General features: G+C 55.7%; 1 protein-coding gene across 1 annotated transcript; it reads right to left on the bottom strand.

The window, feature by feature from the left end:
* Positions 1–2,449: 2,449 nt before the first annotated feature.
* On the bottom strand, positions 2,450–21,175 carry CDCP2 (CUB domain containing protein 2). The gene is made up of 6 exons (XM_056122271.1): positions 21,097–21,175; positions 13,649–13,996; positions 8,485–8,820; positions 7,447–7,800; positions 3,781–3,959; positions 2,450–2,776 (listed from the first exon to the last, which is right to left on the bottom strand). Exons 1-6 carry the CDS (start codon positions 21,173–21,175, stop codon positions 2,450–2,452), a joined length of 1,623 nt encoding a protein of 540 aa, XP_055978246.1.
* Positions 21,176–22,805: the final 1,630 nt, after the last annotated feature.

Here is a 22,805-nt window from a genome sequence, read left to right as displayed (position 1 = left end):
ACAGCTGCCTGGGTGGGTGGCACCTCCCAGTCACCGCCCACGTGGACAGAGCTGGGCTGCCCCCGGCTGTCCCCGCAGCCCCCCATGCTCCGCAGCAGGGAAATTGGCAGGTGCGAGGCGCAGACCTGCGGGCAACGCTCGGGCCGGGCGTGTGGCTAATGGGTCTCCCCCAGCCTTTCATTTCTAATAGCCACTGTGCCGCGTGAAGACTGTCATTTCCTGCGGCTCGCGACGGGTAATCAGCGAGCAGGCCGCCCGCATGGCAGGAGCCGGGCACGACCCGGGAGGAAGCCTCCTCTCTCTGTGGGCCCGCGAGTCCTTCCCAGCCCGCCAGGCTTCCCCCACTGCAGGAGAGAGCGGGTTCGGGAGGGTGGGGTCTGGTGTGGGAGTGTGGGGGTCCCAGGTGTGGGAGTGTAGTGTCCCGGGTTTGGGAGTGAGGGGGTCCTAGGTGTGGCAGTGTGAGGTCTGGGTGTGGGGGTGTTGGGGTCCCAGGTGTGAGACTGTGGGCTCTCAGGAGCGAGACTTGGGGTCCCAGGCGTGAAGACCCAGGTGTGAGACTGTGGGGTCCCGGGTGTGGGACTGGGGTCCTGGGTGTGAGACTATGGGCCCCTGGTGTGAGAGTTCCCCCTTTCTGAGGAGCTGGCTAGGATATAGTCAGTGTTGGTTCACACACCCCAGTGCCCCCTGGGCTCAGAGTGACCCCTGGCGGCATCGCTCGGGGACCCTCCGTGCTGCTGAGGATTGAACCATTGCTGGCCACATGCGAGGCAGGGGCTTGACCCCGGTGACCTCTGGCCCCTCGTTTCTTACTTTACAGACTCAATTTTTCTTTCCAGTTTTCCCTGCCGGTCAGCAAGCCCCAGACCCGTCCCCCTGTAACACGCCCCCCACATACTCACCCTCCCGCCCCACCCCACCCCCATATCCGCTCCCTGGTCCCACTGAGAAGCTGGAGGCCAGGCTCTCCTGGGCTTGCTGGCAGCCTACGGCCTGTTACAACAGGCCCAAACTGGCAAACAGGCCCAGGGGCTGTCACTGGGCTGCCGTGTTGGAAACTGGTTCCCGTGGCCAGAGGCTGCTATCCGAAGATCTTTCTGTTACGAGGGAGGAACTGGCTTGCTGGCTTCATTATACAGAGGGGCAGGTGAGCCAGGGAGAGCCGGGGACTGGGAATGTGGGCTCATTTCTTCATTAACGACACTCGCCCCGCTGCCCCGTACCCAGAGGTCTGAGGAAGCCTCCCCTGTTCTGCGTAAGGAGGCCAGGGCCATTCAGGGGAAACTCGCGCCCTGTTCCCAACGGTGAGCTTAGAGAAAGGTGGGCGGCCCAGAACAGGTGTGAGTCAGGTCCAGTGGCGGGAAAAGTCCAGAGTGACCCACGCAGAGAGGAGGGGGCTGGTAATGACCCGCTCTCAGCCCCAGGGATGAGGACAGACATAATCTAGAGCTGCGGCCAGTGGTTCAGTCAAGAAAAACGCCTCTAAAGAAACAGCCCTTGGCTGAGACCCCCATTCCCTGCCTCCAGCCTCAGGACAGGATCTGAGGGCAGAGCTTAGGCTCAGGACACAGGCATGCCCGGGGCAACACACAGCCCTTCCTCAACAGCGACACCAAGTGTCAGGGGCAGGAACAGCAGCACGCGGGCGGGGCGGCGGGGGGAGGGGGGGGCTGAGGACTTTCGCTTCCTGACTGGCGTGAGAAGAAATTCTCAAGGTTGCTCGGTCAGTTCAGGAGAGTCAGGGCCCCTGGATGGACCCTGAGTTTCCTGCTAGTGAAGCCTGGCGTGAGCACTTGAAGTGTCCTTATTTGTCCCCTGACTTAGGAAAGGCCTAGAAAAACTGACTGAACTGTCATCAGCGCTAGCACTGTGACTCCAACTGTCTTCAGAAGTTCACAAGCTTATCTGCCTCCCAAGCCCTTTTCATAAAAAAACTACTGAGAGTCCCCCCCAGATGTCCCCGAGATTTACCCCACCCCACCCCCATCACCCCAGCATCCCCCCACCCCCAAAGTGGTATTGCCCACTCTGGAAAACACTGATCTCCATGGACAAGCAGTGCACACGGGGAGTTCCAGGGAGAATAGCTTTAAAATTAACAACGGCAGAGGTCGGAGTGACAGCACAGCTGGTAGGGCACCACCTTGCACGCAGCTAACCCCGGTTCAATCCCCAGCCCTACATGTGATTTATTCCTCAAGCCCACCAGGAGTGATCCCTGAGCACAGAGCTAGGAGTTAGCCCTGAGTATCACCAGGTGTGACCCCAAAATCAAAGCCAGGGCAGCAGCATTCCAAGAGCTCTTCTTCTGCGTGCTCTTCCCTCATGCTGGGCCCGAGAGAATCAGGGCAGGGACTGTGTCATCACCCACTGTCACCACCAAGTCCAGGCCTGGCCCTGCCGTGGGGTCTCCAAACTGGTCTGCCACACGCCCGGTGCCAGTCCCGCCGGCTCACAGCAGCATCAGAACCACGATGGCAATGACCATGAGGACGCCAGCCAGGATGCACAGGCCCAGGAAGACGATGTCACTGGTGTCCTGAGTTACCACAGCCACGGGGCCCTCCAGCGCCTCCACCTGGTCGCTGGGGGGCGCTTCCTGCAGGTGCTCAGCAGTGGCCGCGTAGGGACCCAGCCAGTCGGAGCCGGACAGCAGGTGCACGGATGCCTCTTTGTGCCGCGGCTCGCAGCGGACCTCGTACTCATGGACGTCCTCCTGCTCACTGTCTGAGAAGTCGATGTACAACACGCTGACAATGACCAAAGTGTGGTTCCTCCTCTGTGGGGCACGGGCACTCACTCACACCTGGAGGGCCGGCCACCCCTGCTTCCCTACAGCATGGGCCCACCCCTCCCGCCCCCTCCTTGTGCAGAGCTGAGGGTCCCCCTCTGTGTCGGGGGAAGGAGGACGGGCTGTCTGGGAGGACAGGATCAGACCTGAGGGGTCAATGTTTGCTCCCACTTTAAGAGGAGGGTGAATTGGCAGGCATGCTCGGGGCTGCTCCTTTGTCACATGGACAAGCCCAATGCAGGAGGGGGGGGATGTGGCTGGTCCTAGAGAGGACCCCCGCGAGGGAGTGACAGACCAGGTGCCGGCAGGCTGTCTTAGCTGTCAAGACTGACCCCCACTTCTCTTCTCCAGCAGAAGGAGGTGGCTGCCAGCAGGCAGAGGAGGTCCAGGGGAGAAATGAAGCAGTCAGCCAGCTGGGGGCGGGGGCGGGGTGCACTGCATAGAGAGGGGACTCCAGGACCCCCAGGGACAGGTCTCGGGTAAGTACATGGATTCTTCCAAGTCCACCTGGCAAATCCTTGGATGCCAAGGCTGGGGTTTCTCTTCGCCCCACCCCCTTTCCTGGCTGGTCCCTAAGAATATGAACATCCGCAGTGCTGGGGCTGCTGTCCAGAGACTTGGGGCGCCCGGACCAGGGTGCACAGACTGCCCCCCACCCCCAAGTCAAGGACGGGAGAGGAATTCATCGGCAACCTTCCAGGGGAGCTGGGTCCAGTTACTTGAAGTCTTTTGTTTCTTGGAGCCCTGGGAGGCCCTGGGGAGAAGGGGCAGGAGGGGTCCTCCTCCCTCTCCCCGCCAGTTATGCTTGTGTCCACTCTGAGCAAGGGTGTTGGGCTAAAGCCAGGGGGCCTCCGAGTTCGGCCTCCAGCAGAGCCGCGGGGGAGGGGGTGGGATGGGGAGCTGATTTTCTGCAGCAGGGCGCAGTCCCCCGTCCCGCCCCCCACAACCCCCACCCCCACCCCCACCCCCATCCCCGCCGCCCCATCCCCTACCTGAGTCTCGGAGCCGCAGGTGTCGAAGCGGGCCTGGATGCGGAAGTTGCCGCCCACCTGCTGGGCGGCGCAGCTGCGGCTGCCCAGGTAGACCTTGGTGCGCGGCAGCGGGGCGAGCGCGCGCGCCGCGATCAGGATCAGGAAGTCGGTGCGCGAGCAGCTCACGTTCATGGGCACCACTGCGGACCGACGGACAGACGGATGGACGGGGAACCGACTGACGGCCTTGGGGGGGGGGGGCAGGCAGGGAGGCCCCAGCCCCAGTCCCCGCCACAGGGGCGGTGACAGGAGAAGCCCAGCCGGGGTGGGGACCAGGGACGTGTTTGACATGGAGCTGTGCTCTCCACCCCTGCAGGACCCCGAGCTCCCCAGGGCGCACGCTCCGGGCCTGCATCCTTGGAGCCGGGCGCAGAGCTCGGCGGGCCAGAGGGAACTGACAGGCCCTGGTTGCACTAGATGCGACTTCTGGATCCCTCTGCGGGTGACGGGCGCTGCCTTCAGCCCTCTAACGAACAACCACTGATGGTCACCCGGGCGCAGGCACCAACCTCAGCGCCAGAGCTCCCAAGTGCTGCCTTTGGGCGCTTCCATCTCCCGGAACCGGAACCGAGAGGCAGTGGAAAAAGGAAAGGCGCAGAAGTGTGGGAATCTGGGGACGGATGCGGGAAGGGGCTGTATCCATGCAAAGGAGGCCAGGAAGCCCCTTCCCCACGAGGACCCCAGGACCCCGTAGGTGGGACGTGCCTAAACCCCCTTTTGACGGTGGGACTCCCCAGCTGTGCTCAGGAGACGTTTGGGACCCTGATGACTCTCCATCGATCTGCTTGGAACCCTTCGGTGCCAGGGATCACCCACGCAGTGCTCAGGGCATCCACATTAAGCACCGAACCAGGGATAACCACAGGCAAGGCCTGCACCTAATCCTGGATGCTCTCCAGCCCCCCTAAATCGTTCTCAGAGTAGGAACCAGGAGCACTGAGAATTGTCGCTCTTCCTGGCACAGAATTGGGTTTTGGGTTTGATTTGGGGCCATGCTCAGGGCCTAAGCTCAGCAATGCTTGGGGCTCACTAAGGAAGTACCGGGGGACAGTGCTGTGCGGGAGATTAAGCCTCAGACCCCTGCATTCACTAGGCCTTTGAGCTGTTCTCCACCACCCGGGGCTTCTGCCCCTCTCTGGGTGCACCCAGCCAGGGCGCCCCAACTCTCAGTGTCCAGGTTTGTGAGAGAGTGTGTGTGTGTGTGTGTGCGCACCTGTGTGTGTGCATGTGTATACTTGTGTGCTTCTGTGTGCATGTCCATGAATGTGTTCATGTGTCCGTGTGTGCAGGTATATGTGTACATGCATCTCTGTGTTCCTATGTGCACACAGGTGTGCGAGGGGTTATATTCATGTGTACTTCTGTGAAAGCATGTGTGTGAGTTGTGTGCTTCTGTGTGCATGCATAAAAGTGTGTGTTCGTAGGCACTCCAGCAGGTATGTTCTGTAGGCGTGTGTGTTCATGTGTGCTTCTTATGGACACATGTATGCAGGTGGAGGCATGTCTAGGTGTGCTTGTGTAACCTGTGCGTGCAGGTGTATATGTGTGCTGCTTGGATGCGTAGATTCATGTGGACTTCTGCACATGTATGTGTACGCCGGTACGTATGTGTGTTCTAGCCCATCTTCTGTGTCAAATGGAGGCATGTAGGTGTGGGAGTGTGTGTTCATGCGTGCTTCTCTATGCACGTGTGTGCAGGTATGTCTCTATATATTGTGCTTCTGTGGGCATGCAAGTGTGTGTACATGTATGCTTCAGTGAGCCTGTGTGCGCGTGTGTGCGTGTGTGTGTGGGCATGTGTGTGTATGTGTGTGTGTCTTTGAGCTTGTATGTGTGCATGTGGGTGCTTCTGTGAGCCTGTGTGTGCTTTTGTGAGCCTGTGTGTGTGTGTGTGTGTGTGTGTGTGTGTGTGCATGCGCATTTGTGTTCAGGGGGACAGCAGGGAGGGAAAGAAGGAGCAGCCAGAGGCCTGGAGCTCTCAGCCCTCTCCGGGAAATGCCTCAGACATTTTTCAGCCTCTGGTGTCTGGGCAGCCAGGATTTATGGGCCCGGCGTCTCCCGCGATGATCTGGTGGCGCTGAACTGTGTCGCCCTGATTGATGGCCAGGCTGGCCTCCTGCTGGGAGGCGGCGGCAGCCTGGGCACAGCTGGGGCCTGCCCAGCACGAGGGTCCTTGTCTGGCCCTGGTCTCCCACAGGGATGGGGTGTGGAGGTGGGGGAGGGGGTGGGGGGGCTCTGCATGGAAGCACCTGGAACAGGAGCTGGGCGGGAGCTGCCTCGCCCGTCTCTGAGGCACCGAGGGAGAAGGCGTGTGTCCTGGACCTTCAGGGCTGAAAGGGACCACTGGGACTTTGAAGATGCTCCAGGGGGAGCCCTGGGCTCGCTGAGCTCCAGGCTGGGTTCTGGAGGGGCCCTTCTCGACGGCTCAGCCTTTAGGAGGGGGCTAGTGGGGGCTGGGGAGGGCCGGGGCCTCCAGCTTGTTGCCTGCAGCTCCACAGCCGCCCCTTGGCTGGGGAGGAAGAGGAAGGAGCTTCTGAAGGCACAAAGGTCTGAGGCCTGTAAGGAAGGAGCCTCCCGGGAAGGGCGACCCAGAGCCAGGCTCCGTCCTGCAGACCCTAATTAGCCCCCCGCATTGCCACCATCCACCCTGACATGGGTCAGTGGGTCAGTGGCAGCATCTGTGAGCCGAGCCTGTGTCTTTCCTGGGCCCTGGAGGCAGCCCTCAGCCTCCTCTGCCTGAGATGTGACCAAGCTCGAGCCAAGGAGACCAAGATGTCTTTTGAAGACTCGTGAACATGCTTTTGCTTTCATAATAAATTGAAAGGATAAGTCACTAGCACCTCCTCTGCCTCTTTTCTGCCTTGACATAGACACAATGTCCGGTGCAGTGGCAGCCATTCTGCAGTCATGTGGCCAAAGGCTTGACAGAAATACCACTGGAGAGACAATTGAGCCAAACCGGCAGGTGCCAGGCTCCAGACTGCTTGTTATGTAAAGAAAACAAATGCCCTTTAAGTCAACCACTATCATCAGGCAGAGACAGACGGGTAGGAACCAGGCGGCAGGCAGTTCCAGAGCTGCCTTCCCAAGGGTTTATCATAAGGATGACTGTCCTGTGTTTGGCCCTGGGTGGGGAGACCCAGGCACACTCAGAGTGGGGAGGCAGAGCCGGGGGGAGGGGAGAATCAGGGCTCTCGGGCCTAATGCTGGAGAGACCCACAGCTGCAGGAGTGGGTGTGGGACAGGGTTCCAGCAGTCTGTCCCACAGGGCAGGACCGACAGAGGCACAGCCACCAAAGGGAGGAGCCGCTAGCAGGGTCAGGGTAAACCAAGGCACTGGGAAGACACCTGGGCCCCTCCCCACCAGCACCCACACACCACCCACGCCCACGCCCTCACACCGCACCCACCAGCACCCACACACCACCCACGCCCACGCCCTCACACAGCACCCACCAGCACCCACCAGCACCCACACACCACCCACACCCACGCCCTCACACCGCACCCACCAGCACCCACACACCACCCACACACCACCCACGCCCACGCCCTCACACAGCACCCACCAGCAGCCACATACCACCCACACCCTCACACGGCAACACCCCCCTCCTGCCCGGCTACCTCCAATGTAGGCAGCAGAGAAGCCGCGGCGGGCGGTGCTCAGGTCCGTGCGCAGCAGAAGCAGGAGCTGGTTCCCACTGGACGTGACAGGCGGCGGCAGGCGGCGGCCACACCAGCTGCCCAGCCCGGGCGCCTCCTCGCTGCCCCCGTCGAAGGCGGCCAGGCGGTCGAAGTCGCAGGCCCGGGTCAGGCTGTTGGGCTCCTCCAGCTCCAGGTCGAGGAAGAAGAGCTTGACCCGGTAGCCGGGCGGCAAGCGGACGGTCCAGTGGCAGTGGACGTTGTTGGGGTAGGGGCTGGGGTACTGTGGGCTGGACAAGTTGCCCCGAAGGGCCGTGTACACCTCCTGGCACTCTCCTGGGGACGGGGACAGGGCACCGAGGAGAGAAGGGCAGAGGTGTCACCCTGAGCACCGCGGACATGAGGCTGGTGCCAGCCCGGCAGACCGTGGGCACCAGGCCGGCAGCCGGAGCCCAGGTCACAGGAATCAGTGCACCCCGCACCCTTCTGCGGGTAGTGTGTCCAGCACCAGCACCGAGTACCGGCCACTCCCCAGTGGACTCTGTGACGTCCAGAGGCTTATCACGGCTTTACCCCTTCACCCTCCCCTTTCTCCTGGCTCCTGCCCTCCCCCCACAGTGCTCCAGCCTACCCTGTGTCTGTCCTCCACGCCTCTGCCCGTGCAGGTGACTAGGCCTTTCCAAGCACTGCTCTGTTCTCCCCACCTCCAGGAAGTCTCCCAGGATTATGACTGTGAGCTAGCACAGACCACACGGGGTCATTGCGGACCAGCTCTCCCACCATCTCCTCCACTAGTTGGTGAACAGCCCCCGGCTTCACCCACCCACACAAGCATTCTACAAAGGTCAGCCCCCCACAAATGCAGTGAGTTCAGTATGGAGACCCAGGCCCAGATAGGGGAAGGCTAAGCCAGGTGTCTTCCTAGTGCCCCAGCAGTGACGGAGCATTCTAGGCAGGCAGTGAGAAGTCGGAGCCGGGAGGCCAAAGGCACCTGGACCCAGGGCAGGCCCCGTGCCCTACCTGAGACGTAGTAAGCCTTGAAGCCCCGGGCCCCGATGTTGAAGTCGGACTTGAAGACCACCTGCATCTCGTGGCCCAGCGACACCAGGGTGGGGGGCCTGGCGTGGCCGCAGTAGCGGTGCCCCTGGGCCGGGCCAGGTCCCCCCAGCACAGCCACGTAGTCGTAGGGGCAGCCCTCACTGTCCTCCACCTGGAAGTCCACGAACACCAGCTTGACGGCCGCAGGACCCGCGGCCCGGATCACCCAGCGACACTCCATGCTGTTGGGGTAGTTGTTGGGGTACTCGGGACTGGTGAGGATCCCAGAGAGGCCCGTCAGGACGCCGCCACACACATCTGCAAGGGAGCCCACTTGGAGTGACCTTCACCTCCCCACAGGGCCCTGACCAGCCTGCCTGGGGACCCAGACCCCCATGCCAAACCGCCCTCCCAAGCGTCCCCCACCCCAGGCCTCCACCTCTGCTGCCACAGGAAGTCAGGCAGACCCTAGAGGCAAGAGAGGGAGCTCAGGAGTCCTTTGGGAGAGAAGGGGGACCCCGGCAGGGAGTGAGAATGCTGTCAGCCAACTGCTGAGCCCCTGGGAGACTCTGGGAGCTGGGAGGGAGCTGGAGCATCTGAACCCCAGAGCTGCCAAAATTCCAGGCCAAGGACACTGTAGGGCGACCAGCTGAGACCTTAGGAAGGGCCCTTAGGCAGAAAGGGGAGTTAAAGTGGAGACCTGCAGGGTCATGGGCAGCGTCCTGACGTCACCTGTGACCACAGGGAGTAACTGCCAGAGGAACTGGAATTGCAAGATTAAAAGATCATACACCATGACCAAGTAGGATTCATCCCGGGATGCAAGGATGGTTTAACAGTTCACAAGTCAATCAACATAATACACCATATCAATAGAATGAAAGATAAAAACCATATGCTCATATAAATATATACAGAAAAGGCATTTGGCAAGATTCAGCACCCATTTATGATATAAAAAAAAAAACTCTCAGCAAAATGGAAGTCAAAGGAACTTTCCTCAATATAGTCAAAGCCGTCTATCATAAGCCCACAGCAAGCATTACTCTCAACAGGAAAAACTAAGAACAGTTCCTCTAAGATCGGGAAAAAGACAAGGTTGCCCACCTTCACCACTTCTATTCAATGGAGTACTGAAAGTACTTGTCATAGCACTTAGGCAAGAAAAGGATATCAAATGCATCCAGATAGGAAAGGAAGAAGTCAAGCTCTCACTCTTCGCAGATGAGCCCTATACTTAGAGAGCCCTAAAGGTTCTACAGAAAAGCTCCTTATATAGTAGGGTGGCAAGTTACAAAATCAACACCCAAAAGTCCATGGCTTCCCTATACACAAATAATGAAAAAGGAGAAAGAGATATTTAAAAAAGCAATCCCATTTACAATAGTGTCTCAGAAAGTTAAGTAACTTGGAATCAGCTTAACTATAGAAGTGAAGGATCTATACAAAGAAAGCTACAAAACACTATTTCAAGAAATGAAAGAGAACACTAGGAAATGGAGGCACATCCCCTGCTCATGGATTTGAAGGATTAACATAGTCAAAACGACATTACTCTCCAAAGCATTGTACAGATTCAGTGCAGTCTCTATAAGGATACCCATGACATTTTCAAAGAAATGGACAAAACACTCCTGAAATTCATATGGAGTAATAAACCCCCACGAATAGCCAAAGCAATCCTTGGGAAAAGAAGATGGGTGGCATCACCTTCCCCAATCTCAAACTGTACTACAAAGCAGTAGTAATTAAAACAGCACGGTATTGAAATAGAAACAGCCCCCCAGACCAACGGAACAGAGTACAGTATTCTGACACAGTCTCTGAAGTATACAATCACTTAATCTTCGATAAAGGAGCAAGAAATGTCAAGTGGAGCAAGGAAAGCCTCTTCAACAAGTGGTGCTGTGAAAACTGGACAGCTACATGCAAAAAAAATGAACTCAGACCTCTGTCAAGGCCAAGCACAAAAGTCAGATCAAATGGATTAAAGACCTTAATATCAGACCTGAATCCATAAGGCACATGTAGGAAAATGTAGGCAGAACCCTCCATGATATTGAAGCTAAAGGCATCTTCAAGGATAAAACACCACTGACTGGTTAAAGAAACTTTGGTACATCTACACCATGCAGCTGATAGAAGAGATGAAATCATGAAATCTGAGTATAAGTGGATAGACATGGAGAGTATCATGCTAAGTGAAATTAGTCAGAAAGAGAGGGACAGACATAGAATGACTGCACTCATTTGTGGAATATAAAATAACACAATATGAGACTGACATCCAAGGACAGTAGACACAAGGGCCAGGAATATTACTGCACGATTTGAAGCCTGCCTCATGAGCTGGGGGAGAAGGCAGCTGGAATAGAGAAGGAATCACTAAGTCAATGATGGTTGGAGGGATCGCTCAGGATGGGAGATGTGTGCTGAAAGTAGACTAAGGATCAAACATGAAGGCCTCTTAGTATCTGTACTGCAAATCATAACACCCAAAATTAGAGAGAGTGTAAGAAAGAATATATCTGGCACAGAGGAAGGTGGTGGGATGAGGTGGGGGGGGGGAGGGACACTGGGAACCATGGTGGTGAAAAACGTGCACTGGTGAAGGGATGGGTACTGGATCATTGTATGACTGATATGTAATCATGAAAGTTTGTAACTGTATCTCACAGTGATCCAATAACATTTATTTTTTTATAAAAAGACTAATTTCAAGATTAATGTGAGAGTAACAGTGAGAATAAACTTGAGAGTAACTTCTTGGAGAGCACTTAGGACAGAGAAGGGAGCACTATGACAACAACTGGAAGTGGTCACTCTGAACAAGAACTGAGTGCTGAAAGGAGGCACAGAAATATACATGATAACCTTTCAGCACCTGTATTGCAAACCATAGTGGTTGAGGGTGGCTTGGAGGCAGAAAAACTGGAGACATTGGTAGCAGGAAATGTACACTGGTGAAGGGATGGGTGTTGGAACATTGTATAACTGAAACCAAGTCATGAACAGTTTCGTAACTTTGTATCTCACAGTGATTCAATTGAAAAAAAAATAATAGAGTAACTGCTTGAGTAACTGCAAGAGTGATTGTGAGAATAACCTCAAGAGTAACTGTGAGGGGCCAGAGGGATAGCACAGCGGGTAGGACATTTGCCTTGCACGCAGCCAACCTGGGTTCGATCCCTGGCATCCCATATGGTCGGTCCCCTGAGCACTGCTAGGGATTCCTGAGTGCAAAGCCAGGAGTAATCCCTGAGCATTGCTGGGTGTGACCCAAAAAGGAAAAAAAAAAAAGAGTAACTGTGAGGGTAACCGGTGAGGGTAACAGAGTAACTGCAAGGATAATTGCAGGAGTAATTGTGAGTGGGGTGGCCAGGCCTTACTGCAGAGCCGTGCGCCTGCGCCTGATTCTCACTGTCCCCTCCCAGCAGCTGGGGCACAGAGTGGGGTGTCCTGGCACTGGCCTGTCCTGGCATCCTCTCAGAGAGGGGCTGTATTTGGGGGAGGCTGTGGAAGAAGAGGGGCCAGAAACCCCCAGGCAGGCCTGCTCTGAGCACTGTGCCCTGGAAGGACACTGAAGCCCCCCGCCCTCACCCTGCACACTTGTGCGGACTGGGAAAGTCCTGAGCCCTGAGGCCAGCCTACTAGGGGTCTCCAGTGGGGCTGATTTTCTTGAGGGACCCCAGCCCCCCGCTGTACTGGGTGACCTGTAGATCTGGTTTGCTGCCCCAAAGTTTCCTCCTTTTTGCTGTGTGACCTGGGAGCAGTGCATCTCTTCGCTGATCTGCCCCAGAGTTCCCTCTTCTCTGTTGTGTAAGCTGTGGGTGGTGCACCCCCTCTCTGGTCTCTGCCCCAGAGTTCCCTCCTCTCTGCTGTGTGACCTGGGGGCTGTGCATCCCCTCTCTGGTCTGGCTGTTGGTGAAAGGAGAGGGGGGTCTGTGACATCCCTTCCACAGGCTGCCAGCTGTACTCAGGGACCTACAGCAGCCCCTGGGGCAGGGTGCAGGGGGTGCCCTCCGCCGAGTGGTCTCCTGCTCAGTGCCCCTCTATTCCGGACTCTCCCCTTCACTTCCCGTTGGCAGCGTTCCTGCGGCGTGGGGACCACGGAGTGCCACGCATGTGATTGTGAGGCATGAGCCACATACTTGAGGCATGGGGGGTTACAGGACAAGAATCACTCCCGGCCTGTGGGCTGGCGCAGGGATCAACCTTGTGACCTCACACTTGTAAGGCAAATGCGAGCCACGCCCCCTCTACAGCTGAGCCACGCCCCCTCTACAGCTGAGCCACGCCCCTCTACAGCTGAGCCACGCCCCCAGTCCCCACCCAACTCTCCTTCAAGCAATTGAAAACAGCATCTGCGGTCACAGAGCTCATATTGTTAACATTTAGCAATTTGGAAACCATCCACATTGGCTAATGCTTTCAGCGATTGGATGAGGATAAGTGAATGTTAAAAATATGAAATTGTCTCCAAATAAATGCCTTACCCTACAACGCTCCTTTTATCTCTTTTACATATCAGGCATTGCCATAAGGTTCCATTCGATACAGGGGTGCTCCTGTATTTGAAAATGTTGGAAAACATCGCCCCATGGTATTTTGACTTTGATGGCTGAACATTCGAAGAAGCTTAGGGTCCAAAATTCCACAGCATGATTGGATCCGTCTGTGGTTCTTGGGTTTCACGGTCTACAGTTCTCACAGGCAGCAGGAATCAGCCACCTTTCGGGGCCCCTTCCCTGTTTGCGTTGGGGTCCCCTCCTGCCTCTGCCATTGTGTGTCACTGGAACTGGCATGAATAAAGTTCAAAGGCTTTGGCCAGGGGACAAGCAGGGAGCCCAAGTGCGGAGTGGAGGAGAGGAGAGAGGGAGGAGGGTGAAGGAGGCCGGAGAGCTGGGGTGCTCCTGCACCTGAGTGTGGGAGACTTGGGGGCTCTCCAAGAGTAAGGGAGAGAAAGAAGGGAGGGCAGACCCACTAGGAATGAGGCTCCAGACAGGTTCCTTTGCCCACAACCTGTGGCCAGGTTGCCCACCCATCCCTCCCCCAGACCCAGATGCTGGAGGTGCTCCCACCCCCTCTGTTCTCTACTCCTCCATCCCGGGGCTGCCCTTCCGCTGCCCTCCCGGGGCCCCCTTGCCTTTCTGGTAGCCGGCGGAGAATCCTGGGCGGGCCACATGCTTGTCCGAGTGGAAGACAACAGACATGACGTGCCAGGAGGAGGTGAAGGGCGGCGGGGGCACCTGCCCACAGAACCTCCCCAGCAGGCTCCCCCTGTCCCCCGAGGCCCCGGTGTAGATCTCCAGGAAGTCGAAGGCACAGGTGTCGTGGTACTCCAGGTCAAAGGCGTGGAAGGTGAGCAGAAGGGACGAGCCCTCGGCCGCCACGATCAGCCAGACGCATTCCGTGTTGTAGGGGTACAGCCTGGGGAAGTTGGGGCTGGAGAAGTTTCCGGAAGGTGCCGAGAGCACCCCCCCACATTTGACGCCTGGACAAGAGAGAGGATGGGTCAGAGTCAGTGCTGGGGTCCTGGGCACGTATCCCTTTATCTCCTTTCAGTACTCAGTTCTTGTCCAAGTGATCATTTCCAACTACCATTGTCCTAGTAGTCTCTTCTCTATCCTAACTGCAGGAGGGCATTTAAAAAACAAAACACTATATCACTGTACCACTGTCCTCCCCTCGATTTGCTCCAGCGGGCCCAGTAACGTCTCCACTGGAGACTTTGTTGTTACTGTGTTTGGCATATCGAATACTCTCGGTAGCTTGCCGGGCTGTCCGAGAGGGGCGGAGGAATCGAACTCGGGTCGGCCATGTTGGCTGCGTGCAAGGCAAACGCACTACCGCTGTGCTATCACTCTAGCCCCTTAAAAACAAATAACAGTAATAAGTGAAATTGAGTCCCATTCATTCTGACGTAAAAAGCACATTGATCTGTGGACTTCTGCACCTGCATTTATATATTTTTTGAAAATGGTGCTGGAACACTGAATATCTGAAAGAACTGTATTATGAGCAACTTTGTAAATCACCACGTTTAAATAAAGTTTCATACGGAAAAATTCAGGGAATTGAAACATATCAAATAAAACGTTATAAAATAATAAATTAAAAGAAATTTGAAAAGAAGGCCAAAGACTTAGAGGTTGCTTGGGCAGTAGTGCCTTGGGGGAGGGGGAACGGGACTGGCATGGAACTCAGAGCTTCACATGGGCAAAGCTGGTGCTCGACTGCTCATCTACGTCACCAAGCCACTAATTCAATTTTTGAAAATTGATGTACAGGAAGAGGATTTTCCTTTCCTGTTATGGCCTATATTTGGGAATAACTGATAAGGTAAATCATAATTTAGACAACCGCACAAAGAATAACAATGCAAGCAGGATTGGGATATGGCTTGTGTGGAAAGTGTATGTCCCTGTGAGACCCTGGATTCAAAGCACCTTCAGCCTTGCCTCTCGGGGGCGCCTAAGCACAGCCAGGAGGAATCACCATCATCACATCATCATCATCTAAAGAATAGTAATAGCAGGGGCTGGAGGGATACTACAGCAGGTAGGGTGTTTGGCTTTCACACGGTTAACCCGGGTTCTATCCCCGGCATCCCATATGGTCCCCCAAGCACTGCCAGAAGTAATTCCTGAGTACAGAGCCAGGAGTAACCCCTGAGCATTGCTGGGTGTGACCCAAAAAGAAAAAAAAAAGAATAGCAGTAACAATAAACCATCGGATGTCTTCGAGCCGGAATGAAGTAACAGATCTCTCACGGTTTGCTTTTGGGTCTTACCAGGTGGTGCTCAGGGATCACTCCTGGTGGACTTGGAGGACCATATGGGGTGCCAGGGGTCAAACCCAGGTTAGTCTCATGACAAGCCACTGTATTATCACTCCAGTCCCAAAAGAATAGATCTTGACTGCATCACTGACGTCTATTCTGATCAATGAGTCCAAAGGGAAGTGAGGAGAAAGCCAAATGGGGAGGGAAATGGGTCTTCCCTGTAAACTTCTCTGGGCTGAGGGAGACAGTCCAGGGCAACCGAGCATACAGGCCCTGGAAACTCAGCAGTTGTAGAATAACATTGGTTTGTGCTTTCTCCTCTGCCACAAGGAGTGTAGGTTTACTGAGTATTACCCATCTCAATGCTCCTGAAGCACCTCCATGCCTCTGCGTTCATTGGAATATAGCTCTAAACATTTTAGAATAACATTGGTATGTCCTGTTTCCCTTGCCACAGGGAGCTTAGGTTTATCACAGTGCTCCTGAGGCATTTCCATTTCTCTGTGTTTATCTGTAAACTCTTCTCTGTGCTCGCTTTCCCGACCGGGTCCATCACCTTCTCCCCCAATCAGACTCTGTTAACTTGTAAGGTCAGATTCCTCAGAAGTCTATGATTTTATATTTGTGAATGAAATGTTGCTTTTCTCCTTCTCTTATGTCCTTTTGCATAGTTTACTTTAAAGCAATGTCCTTTTTGTATAGACACAGGAAGACAGTTAATATTACTTGGGAGTTAATTGACTCGGAATAATATTCACTCTTGGGCATCTGCTTTCTTGACTTACGCCTCAATTGCCCTTACTTCCTAGCACCCCAAAAGCAGGGTTTCGACGAGGGACTGGATGGACCCAGGGCAAGCTGTGAGTTATGCTGGCATCGGAATGGACCAGGCCAAAGCACCACAATATTTAACTGTAAGTTAAGAGCACAGTCACAGACAAATTCTGTAATGATCCAAAGAGTAACAACTGAATTAGGACCCTGCTAGGGTTAGGAAAGACTAATCTGGCCTGAGCAGGGTAGTCTGAGATCTATAGTGAGATGCCCCCAGGAGAGCCACCCTATAAACTTAATGTATCTCTTACTGTGTCCATACAAAATGACTAATATTATATGTTTGTTGGACCAAGGAGAGGGGAAACACACCCATATTTTGCCCTTAGGCCAGTCGTCTTGCTGGATGAGAATTTGTCCTAGAAGAAGCTTCCCCTGAGGGAAGGACCTTCCATTCCTTGACTGTAAGATTGTATCCTTGAATGTGCAATTGTATCCCTTACCCCTCATGCTTTGGGATTTAAGGAAGGTTGAAGAGTGTGGGGGCGGGGAGAAGCAGAAAAAGGAAGGAGCAGTATGAAGGAGCAGTATCCAAGAGTAGGATGAGGGGGGTCAGGGAAGGGGAAGATCAGAGAAGAATCAAGAGAACCCAGAGGAGAATCAGGAGAGAATAAAGACGAGATCAGAATAAACTGCAACTGAGGCGAACTAGCCTGGCCTTCCTTCCCTCCTTCAACCACCCATCGCCATCGGCCAACCCAGGTTGGGGGAAGCGATGCATGCTGAGAGAGAGAGAGAGAGAGAGAGAGAGAGAGAGCGAGAGAGAGAGCGAGAGAGAGAGAGAGAGAGAGAGAGAGAGAGCCGCTTCGGCCTTTCATATTCATTTTTTTGAGTACATCAGCAGTGGTGAATGAATCAAATATCCTCAGATCAGTCCGGGCCCTACCAAAAAGGAAAATTCATTCAACATGGCTAAGTGTTTCAAATTATCCAAGGGCTGGAGCGATAGCACAGCAGGTAGGGCGTTCATTTGCCTTGCATGCAGCCAGCCTAGGTTTGATTCCCAGCATCCCATATAGTCTCCCGAGCACTGCCAGGAGTAATTCCTGAGTGCATGAGCCAGAAGTAACCCCTGAACATCACTGGGTGTGACCCAAAAAGCAAAAAAAAAAAATTATCCCAGTGTGTTTATAGTTTATAAAGAACTTGATAATGGATGGATCAGGTTAATAACCCTCAAGCAATGATCATTCTTAAGGGCAGGAGTACAGTGGGTAGGGCATTTGCCCTGCAGGCAGCCTACCCGGTTCGATTCCCAGCATCCCATATGGTCCCTTGAGCACCACCAGGAGTAATTCCTGAGTGCAGAGCCAGGAGTAAGCCCTGAGCACTACCAGGTGTGGCTCAAAAACCAAAAAACAAAACCCCAAAAAAGCAATGATCAGTCTTAACACTGCAGCAGGTACTGCCTACCTGAACCCCTAGTGAAAACTCACCCACCACCACCTGCAACATGGACTTTAAAAAAACAAACAAGGGCACAGGACCTGAGAAAGTATTTGCATCTGTTTCCAAGTTGCTGTGGCAACAGCAGCTAGAAGGACATTCCGATGGCACTGCAGAGACCTTCCGCCAAGTCAGAGACCTGGGAATTCTAATAACGACCTGACCCAGGCAGCGTCAGCTCTGAGCGAGGCGGGAAAAGGAGTCCCTGATACAGCCCGAAGGAGACTCTGGAGTCAAAAGCCACAGGCCAGGGAGAAAGGGCAGCGAGAGACTCAGGGCTTTCCTGGCTAATGGCTGACCCGGGTTAGATCCCCGGCACCCCATATGGTCCCCCAAGCTCTGCCAAGAGTGATCCCTGAGCACAGAGCCGGGAGTAACCCTGAACACCACTGTGTGTATCTACTCGTGAAGTCCCGCCCAGCAAAAAAAAAAAAAAAAAAAAAAAAGCAGCAAAGTCTGGGCCAGTGTTTGGATGCTGAGATGGTAAACCCAAATAAGATTATTTTTTGCTGTTATTGGAGAAAATAGAACATGAGCTGTGATAAAATGAAGAACTTGTTATTTTCCCATTAGAATGATGTTGGTTTAATATTTACGTCTTTCTCGATTAGAGATCAATTTTTTTTTATTCCCTTCTCGAATCACTGTTGTTGCAAACACACTTGGTTGTGGTGGTCGCACTTGGGTTGTGGTATTGCTGGGACGGCTGCAGAGCTCACACAGTGCTCACTGCAGGGTGCCTCTCCTGCCCACAGTGCTCTTACCTTTCGTTGTTGCTGTTTGGGGGCCACTCCTGATGGTGCTTAGAGGTTACTCCTGGCTCTGCACTCAGGAATTACTCCTGGCAGGGCTCAGAGGACCATATAGGGTGCTGGGAATCAAACCCAGATTGACCATAGGCAAGGCAAACCCCCTATCCACTGTGTCTCTGGTCCCAATGTTCGTACAGTTTTCACTGCAGTGTTGTAGCACCCGGAGTTCGAGAGGGCAGAGTCACAAGGGTTTGTTCTGCCCCTTTTGGTGGTGCTGGGGATCGGACCCATAGCCTCAAGCTTACAAGGCATGTGCTTTTTGCCCCTGAGACATCCCTGGGCCCTAGAAATACAGTCTGAGCTATTTATGGCTGAAATGAAACGCTGCTGAGATTGTTTTTAAATTCCTTCAGATCTCCCCCAATGGAGATGGGGGAGGGATAGAAGAAACAAGGCGGGGCGGGGCAGGGAGATAGCACAGCAGGCTGGACACTTGCTTTGCACGTGGTAGCGCCAGGTTCAATGTCCGGCATCCCATATGGTCCCTGAGCCCCACCAGGAGTGCTCCCTGAGTGCAGGCCAGGAGCAAGCCCTGAGCACCCCTGGATGTGGTCTCCAAACAAACAAACAAACAAACAAAAACCCTACTCTGGGGGCTGAGAATACAGTTCAAGTGCTGGGGTGCTTGGTGCCCATGTGCCAGCCTCCAGCTCTGGTCCTGCATGGGCCCTGAGCACCACCAAGAGGTGCCCAACTGGCCCCCTAAACACCCCGAAGGCTCAGGTGGTGCCGGGAATCAAACCCCACAAGCACCTCAAGCCCTGCGCTTTCTCTTCAGCCCCAAGAGGAGTTTGTGAGCACCGAGAACAGAGCCTCAGGGATTGCTGAGTAAATGAAGAAGTGAATGAGCGACACTCCTCCAGCTCCTGCACTAATGCGCCCCCTCTCCTCCTTCATACAGCAGCCCCTCCCTCTCTGTGCCCAGGTGGGTCCTGCAGTGGCCACTGGGCAGCGCTGGCCCCGCACCATGACCACTGGCCTAAGGGGGCCCTGGTCTTCTAGGACAGCCCAGAGGCTGCCACTGAGTCCTCTTCCTCCCTAGTCCCTAGGCAGAGAGAGACACCCACAAGACACTGTGATCGGGGGTGGAGAGATAGCACAGCGGGTAGGGCGTTTGCCTTGCACGCCGTCAAGCCGGGTTCGATTCCCAGCATCCCATATGGTCCCCTGAGCACCGCCAGGAGTAACTCCTGAGTGCAGAGCCAGGAGTGGCCCCTGTGCCTTGCCGGGTGTGACCCAAAAAGAAACAAAAAAAAAGACACTGTGCTCAGCGTCCCTGACACCCAGACCCACGTGACAGTCGGAACGTCTGCGGAAGCGGCAATCCCTGGCAGCAGGCCTCACTGTGCCCAGCTTGCCATCCCTGCCCCTGCTCACACAGCCCTGCACTTCTCAGCCAGGAGGGTGTCTGTCTCTTGCAACCAGAAGCATCCTGAGGAATACATTTAACCAAAGTTCCTGCAAGAGAAGACACAGTGGGAGCCCGGAGGAACAGTGCCAGAGTGTGGTCATGAGTTCAAATCCCCAGTATCTCACATGTGCTGCACATCGTCCTGGCAGCCCTGCTGACTGTGAGCCCAATGCCGCAATTCACAGCTGGAATCACAGAGGACTGCCCCGTCCACTGTCTGCTGCCTGTCCTCCCCCAGCCCTGCCCGCAGGACGGCACATGTGGTGAGAGCATTGCACCGCTCTCCATGACCCAATCAGGCTCCCTGACCCCCATATGGTCCCCCGAATCTCAATGACCCCCAAGTCATCACCCCAGACCCCTGGGGCCCACAGCTCTTCTCTCTAGCAAGGAGCCAGCAGCCTGGGGGCCTTCACCAGCAACTTCCATTCCTTCTGGGCCTCCATAGGCCCGCAGGGGCCTTTTTGGACCAAGCAGACAGAATCTTCTTGGGCAGGCAATGCTTGGAGTGCCGGAGAGGCCCCCTGCCTCTAGAGACCTATGTGGGAAGAAGTCTTTGGTGACCGAGAGCAGAGCCTCTGAGGCCCGTGCAGGGCTCTGGAAAGCTTCCTGCAGGAGGTGGTCTTTTGACCTGCACCAAGTGTTCTTGGGGTGGGGGAAGAAGTGAAATGGGACCCCTTAGGGTATAAGCCACTCTGAAAGGAGATGTGAGCCTCTGTCTTCAGCCCCAGGCTGCCACCAGGACACAAGGAATCAAGACGGCAGCCAACGCTGGGAGGGCCCTGGGAGCTGGGAGGGGGGCTTGGGGTCCGCGTGGCTGCTCTTGGGGGTGGGGGTGGAGAACACAGACCCTTCCCACCCAGGGACCTTCCTAGTTCTCCAGCCCTTCCCTTAAGAACGAGGCAGAGGGGCTGGAACGATAGCACAGCGGGGAGGGCGTTTGCCTTGCACGTGGCCGACCCGGGGTTCGATTCCCAGCATCCCATATGGTCCCTTGAGCACTGCCAGGAGTGATTCCTGAGTTCAGATCCAGGAGTAACCCCTGTCCATCACAGGGTGTGGCCCAAAAAAGAAAAAAAAAAAGAACGAGGCAGCCCTGCTGAGGTTGTGAAATAAGGGCTAACACTCCCTCCAAGCTGGCCAGGGAATCACACACACCAGGTGGCAGAGTGTCGGTTCCACAGTTCTGAAGCAAACACCTCCACCTCCCAGGTGCTCTCTGCCGCACCCTCCCAGACACTTCCGGAGACCCCGGGGCCAGGGCCTCCCTCGGGCTTTCCTCCTCCAGCGTCCCCAGGAGCACCTACCATTCGTGGTTCGGACCCTGGGGACTAGGCCCAGCAGGGCCACAGCCAACAGCAGACAGAAGCCCCGTCCTGACAGCATGTCCCAGCCAGGGTCCCTCCCAGCCGGGCAGGGCTCAGGACAGGCAGGAGGTGAGGGTCGGGTAGAGAGAGAGGGAGGCTGAGGGCAGGAGTAGATGTGAATAATTCATGGCCCCTCCATCAGTAAACTGACCCCGGGGCTTCTTTACCTCCACCTGAGGTGCTGGATCTGGTGTCTCTGTGCTGTGGCTGCACTGGGAGCCCTGGACCTGGAGGTGCAGAGACGAGGGGCAGTGAGGGGCTGGCACGTGGCAACTGGGCATGAGTTTGGCACCCCAGGTCAGCCTGGGACTCCCCAGGTGACCCGAACAAGGCAGGGATCTCTCCTGGGTCTCCATCAGACTCAGCCGTCCAGTTGTGGCCCCTGGACTGGCCTGGACAGGCTACCGTGGATGAAAAGCGGGAAGAGAAAAAAACAGGAGAACAGAGAAAGAAAAACGTGTCTGCCATCGAGGCAGGCCGGGGACAGGAGGGACACTGGGGACACCAGTGGGGGACGTGGGCAGTGGCGAAGGGTCGGAGCCGGAACACGGTGTGCCTGAGACTCGGTCATGGATAACTTTGTGATTCACTGTGATCAATTAAAGAGAAAAGAGAGGGGCTGGAGCGATAGCACAGTGGGTAGGGAGTTTGCCATGCACGCGGCCGACCCGGGTTCGATTGCCAGTATCCCATATGGTCCCCCGAACACGGCCAGGAGTAATTCCTGAGTGCAGAGCCAGGAGTAACCCCTGTGCATTGCCGGATGTGACCCAAAAAGAAAATAATAATAATAATAAACAAAAAGATATGTGGGCACAAGCTTCAGCGCCCCCATCAGTGCCCACCACGGGCTTGCTGTCCCCTACCCTGCTTTGAACATGAGCCTCAAACCCGGGGAGGAGTCGGGATTGCTTTGATAAGCCCAGAGGGAGTGTGGAGGGTGTGGGCTGCATGGGATGAGGGGAGTGGGGACGTGATGCCCACAGGAGCGGGGCCGAGACGTGCATCTCCTGGCAGCATAGAGCTTCCAGCTGCGGGCTGATTTGTTCTCTCCTTTACTGCATCCAAGCCTGGCTGGACCATCCCCACGGGCCTCTGCTGGGGCTGGCTGGGAGAGCTGGACGAGTCCACAGCCTGCAGAAGGGGGGGGGGTCTTTCTGTTTGCTCTGGTCAGGTCAGCCTGAGGACCCCATGTGAGCAGTCTCTCGGCCCGCCTGTGCCAACCAGCAGCCCATGAGGTGGGCTGGGCTCTGGGGGCTGGACGCACGCATGGCAGGCTGGGGGAGAGGGGTTGAGGGGGTGGCCTGTGAGCCTGAGTGGGGGGATTTGATGAGATAAGGTGAGGGGTGCTAGCCAGGGCTCGGCTCTGCACCCGAGACGGCAGGTCTTTCATTTCCTCCACAGGAGCCCAGGCCACCTCTGTCTGGAAGCCCTCCGGGGCTGGCTCTGGGGCCACCTTCAGGGCCTCTGCTGGCTTCTCCACACACGCCCCCACAGAGGGAAGGCTGGGAGCTGGGATGGTCACTTGGCTTGGGGGCCGCCCCCCGTGGGGCTGGGGTCTGGCGGGCACTCCCCGCAAGGCTGCACCTGCACAGTGCAGACCTGACGTCTCAGTGCTCAGGAGTCACCAGGACCACACCCGACAGTGC

This window comes from Sorex fumeus, unplaced genomic scaffold, assembly GCF_029834395.1.
Source record: "Sorex fumeus unplaced genomic scaffold, SorFum_2.1 ptg000045l, whole genome shotgun sequence".
NCBI classification, from domain to species: Eukaryota; Metazoa; Chordata; class Mammalia; order Eulipotyphla; family Soricidae; genus Sorex; species Sorex fumeus.
This window is presented reverse-complemented; position numbering and strand designations above follow the sequence as displayed.

Bases quoted from the DNA above. Each gene is read 5' to 3' on its own strand.
- CDCP2 (XM_056122271.1), bottom strand. From the start codon at position 21,175: ATGCTGTCAGGACGGGGCTTCTGTCTGCTGTTGGCTGTGGCCCTGCTG. The intron at 13,997-21,096 runs GTAGGTGCTCCT...TCTCTTGTCCAG, and splicing joins CAGGGTCCGAACCACGAATG to GCGTCAAATGTGGGGGGGTG. The intron at 8,821-13,648 runs GCAAGGGGGCCC...GCTCCCTTGCAG, and splicing joins CTCCGCCGGCTACCAGAAAG to ATGTGTGTGGCGGCGTCCTG.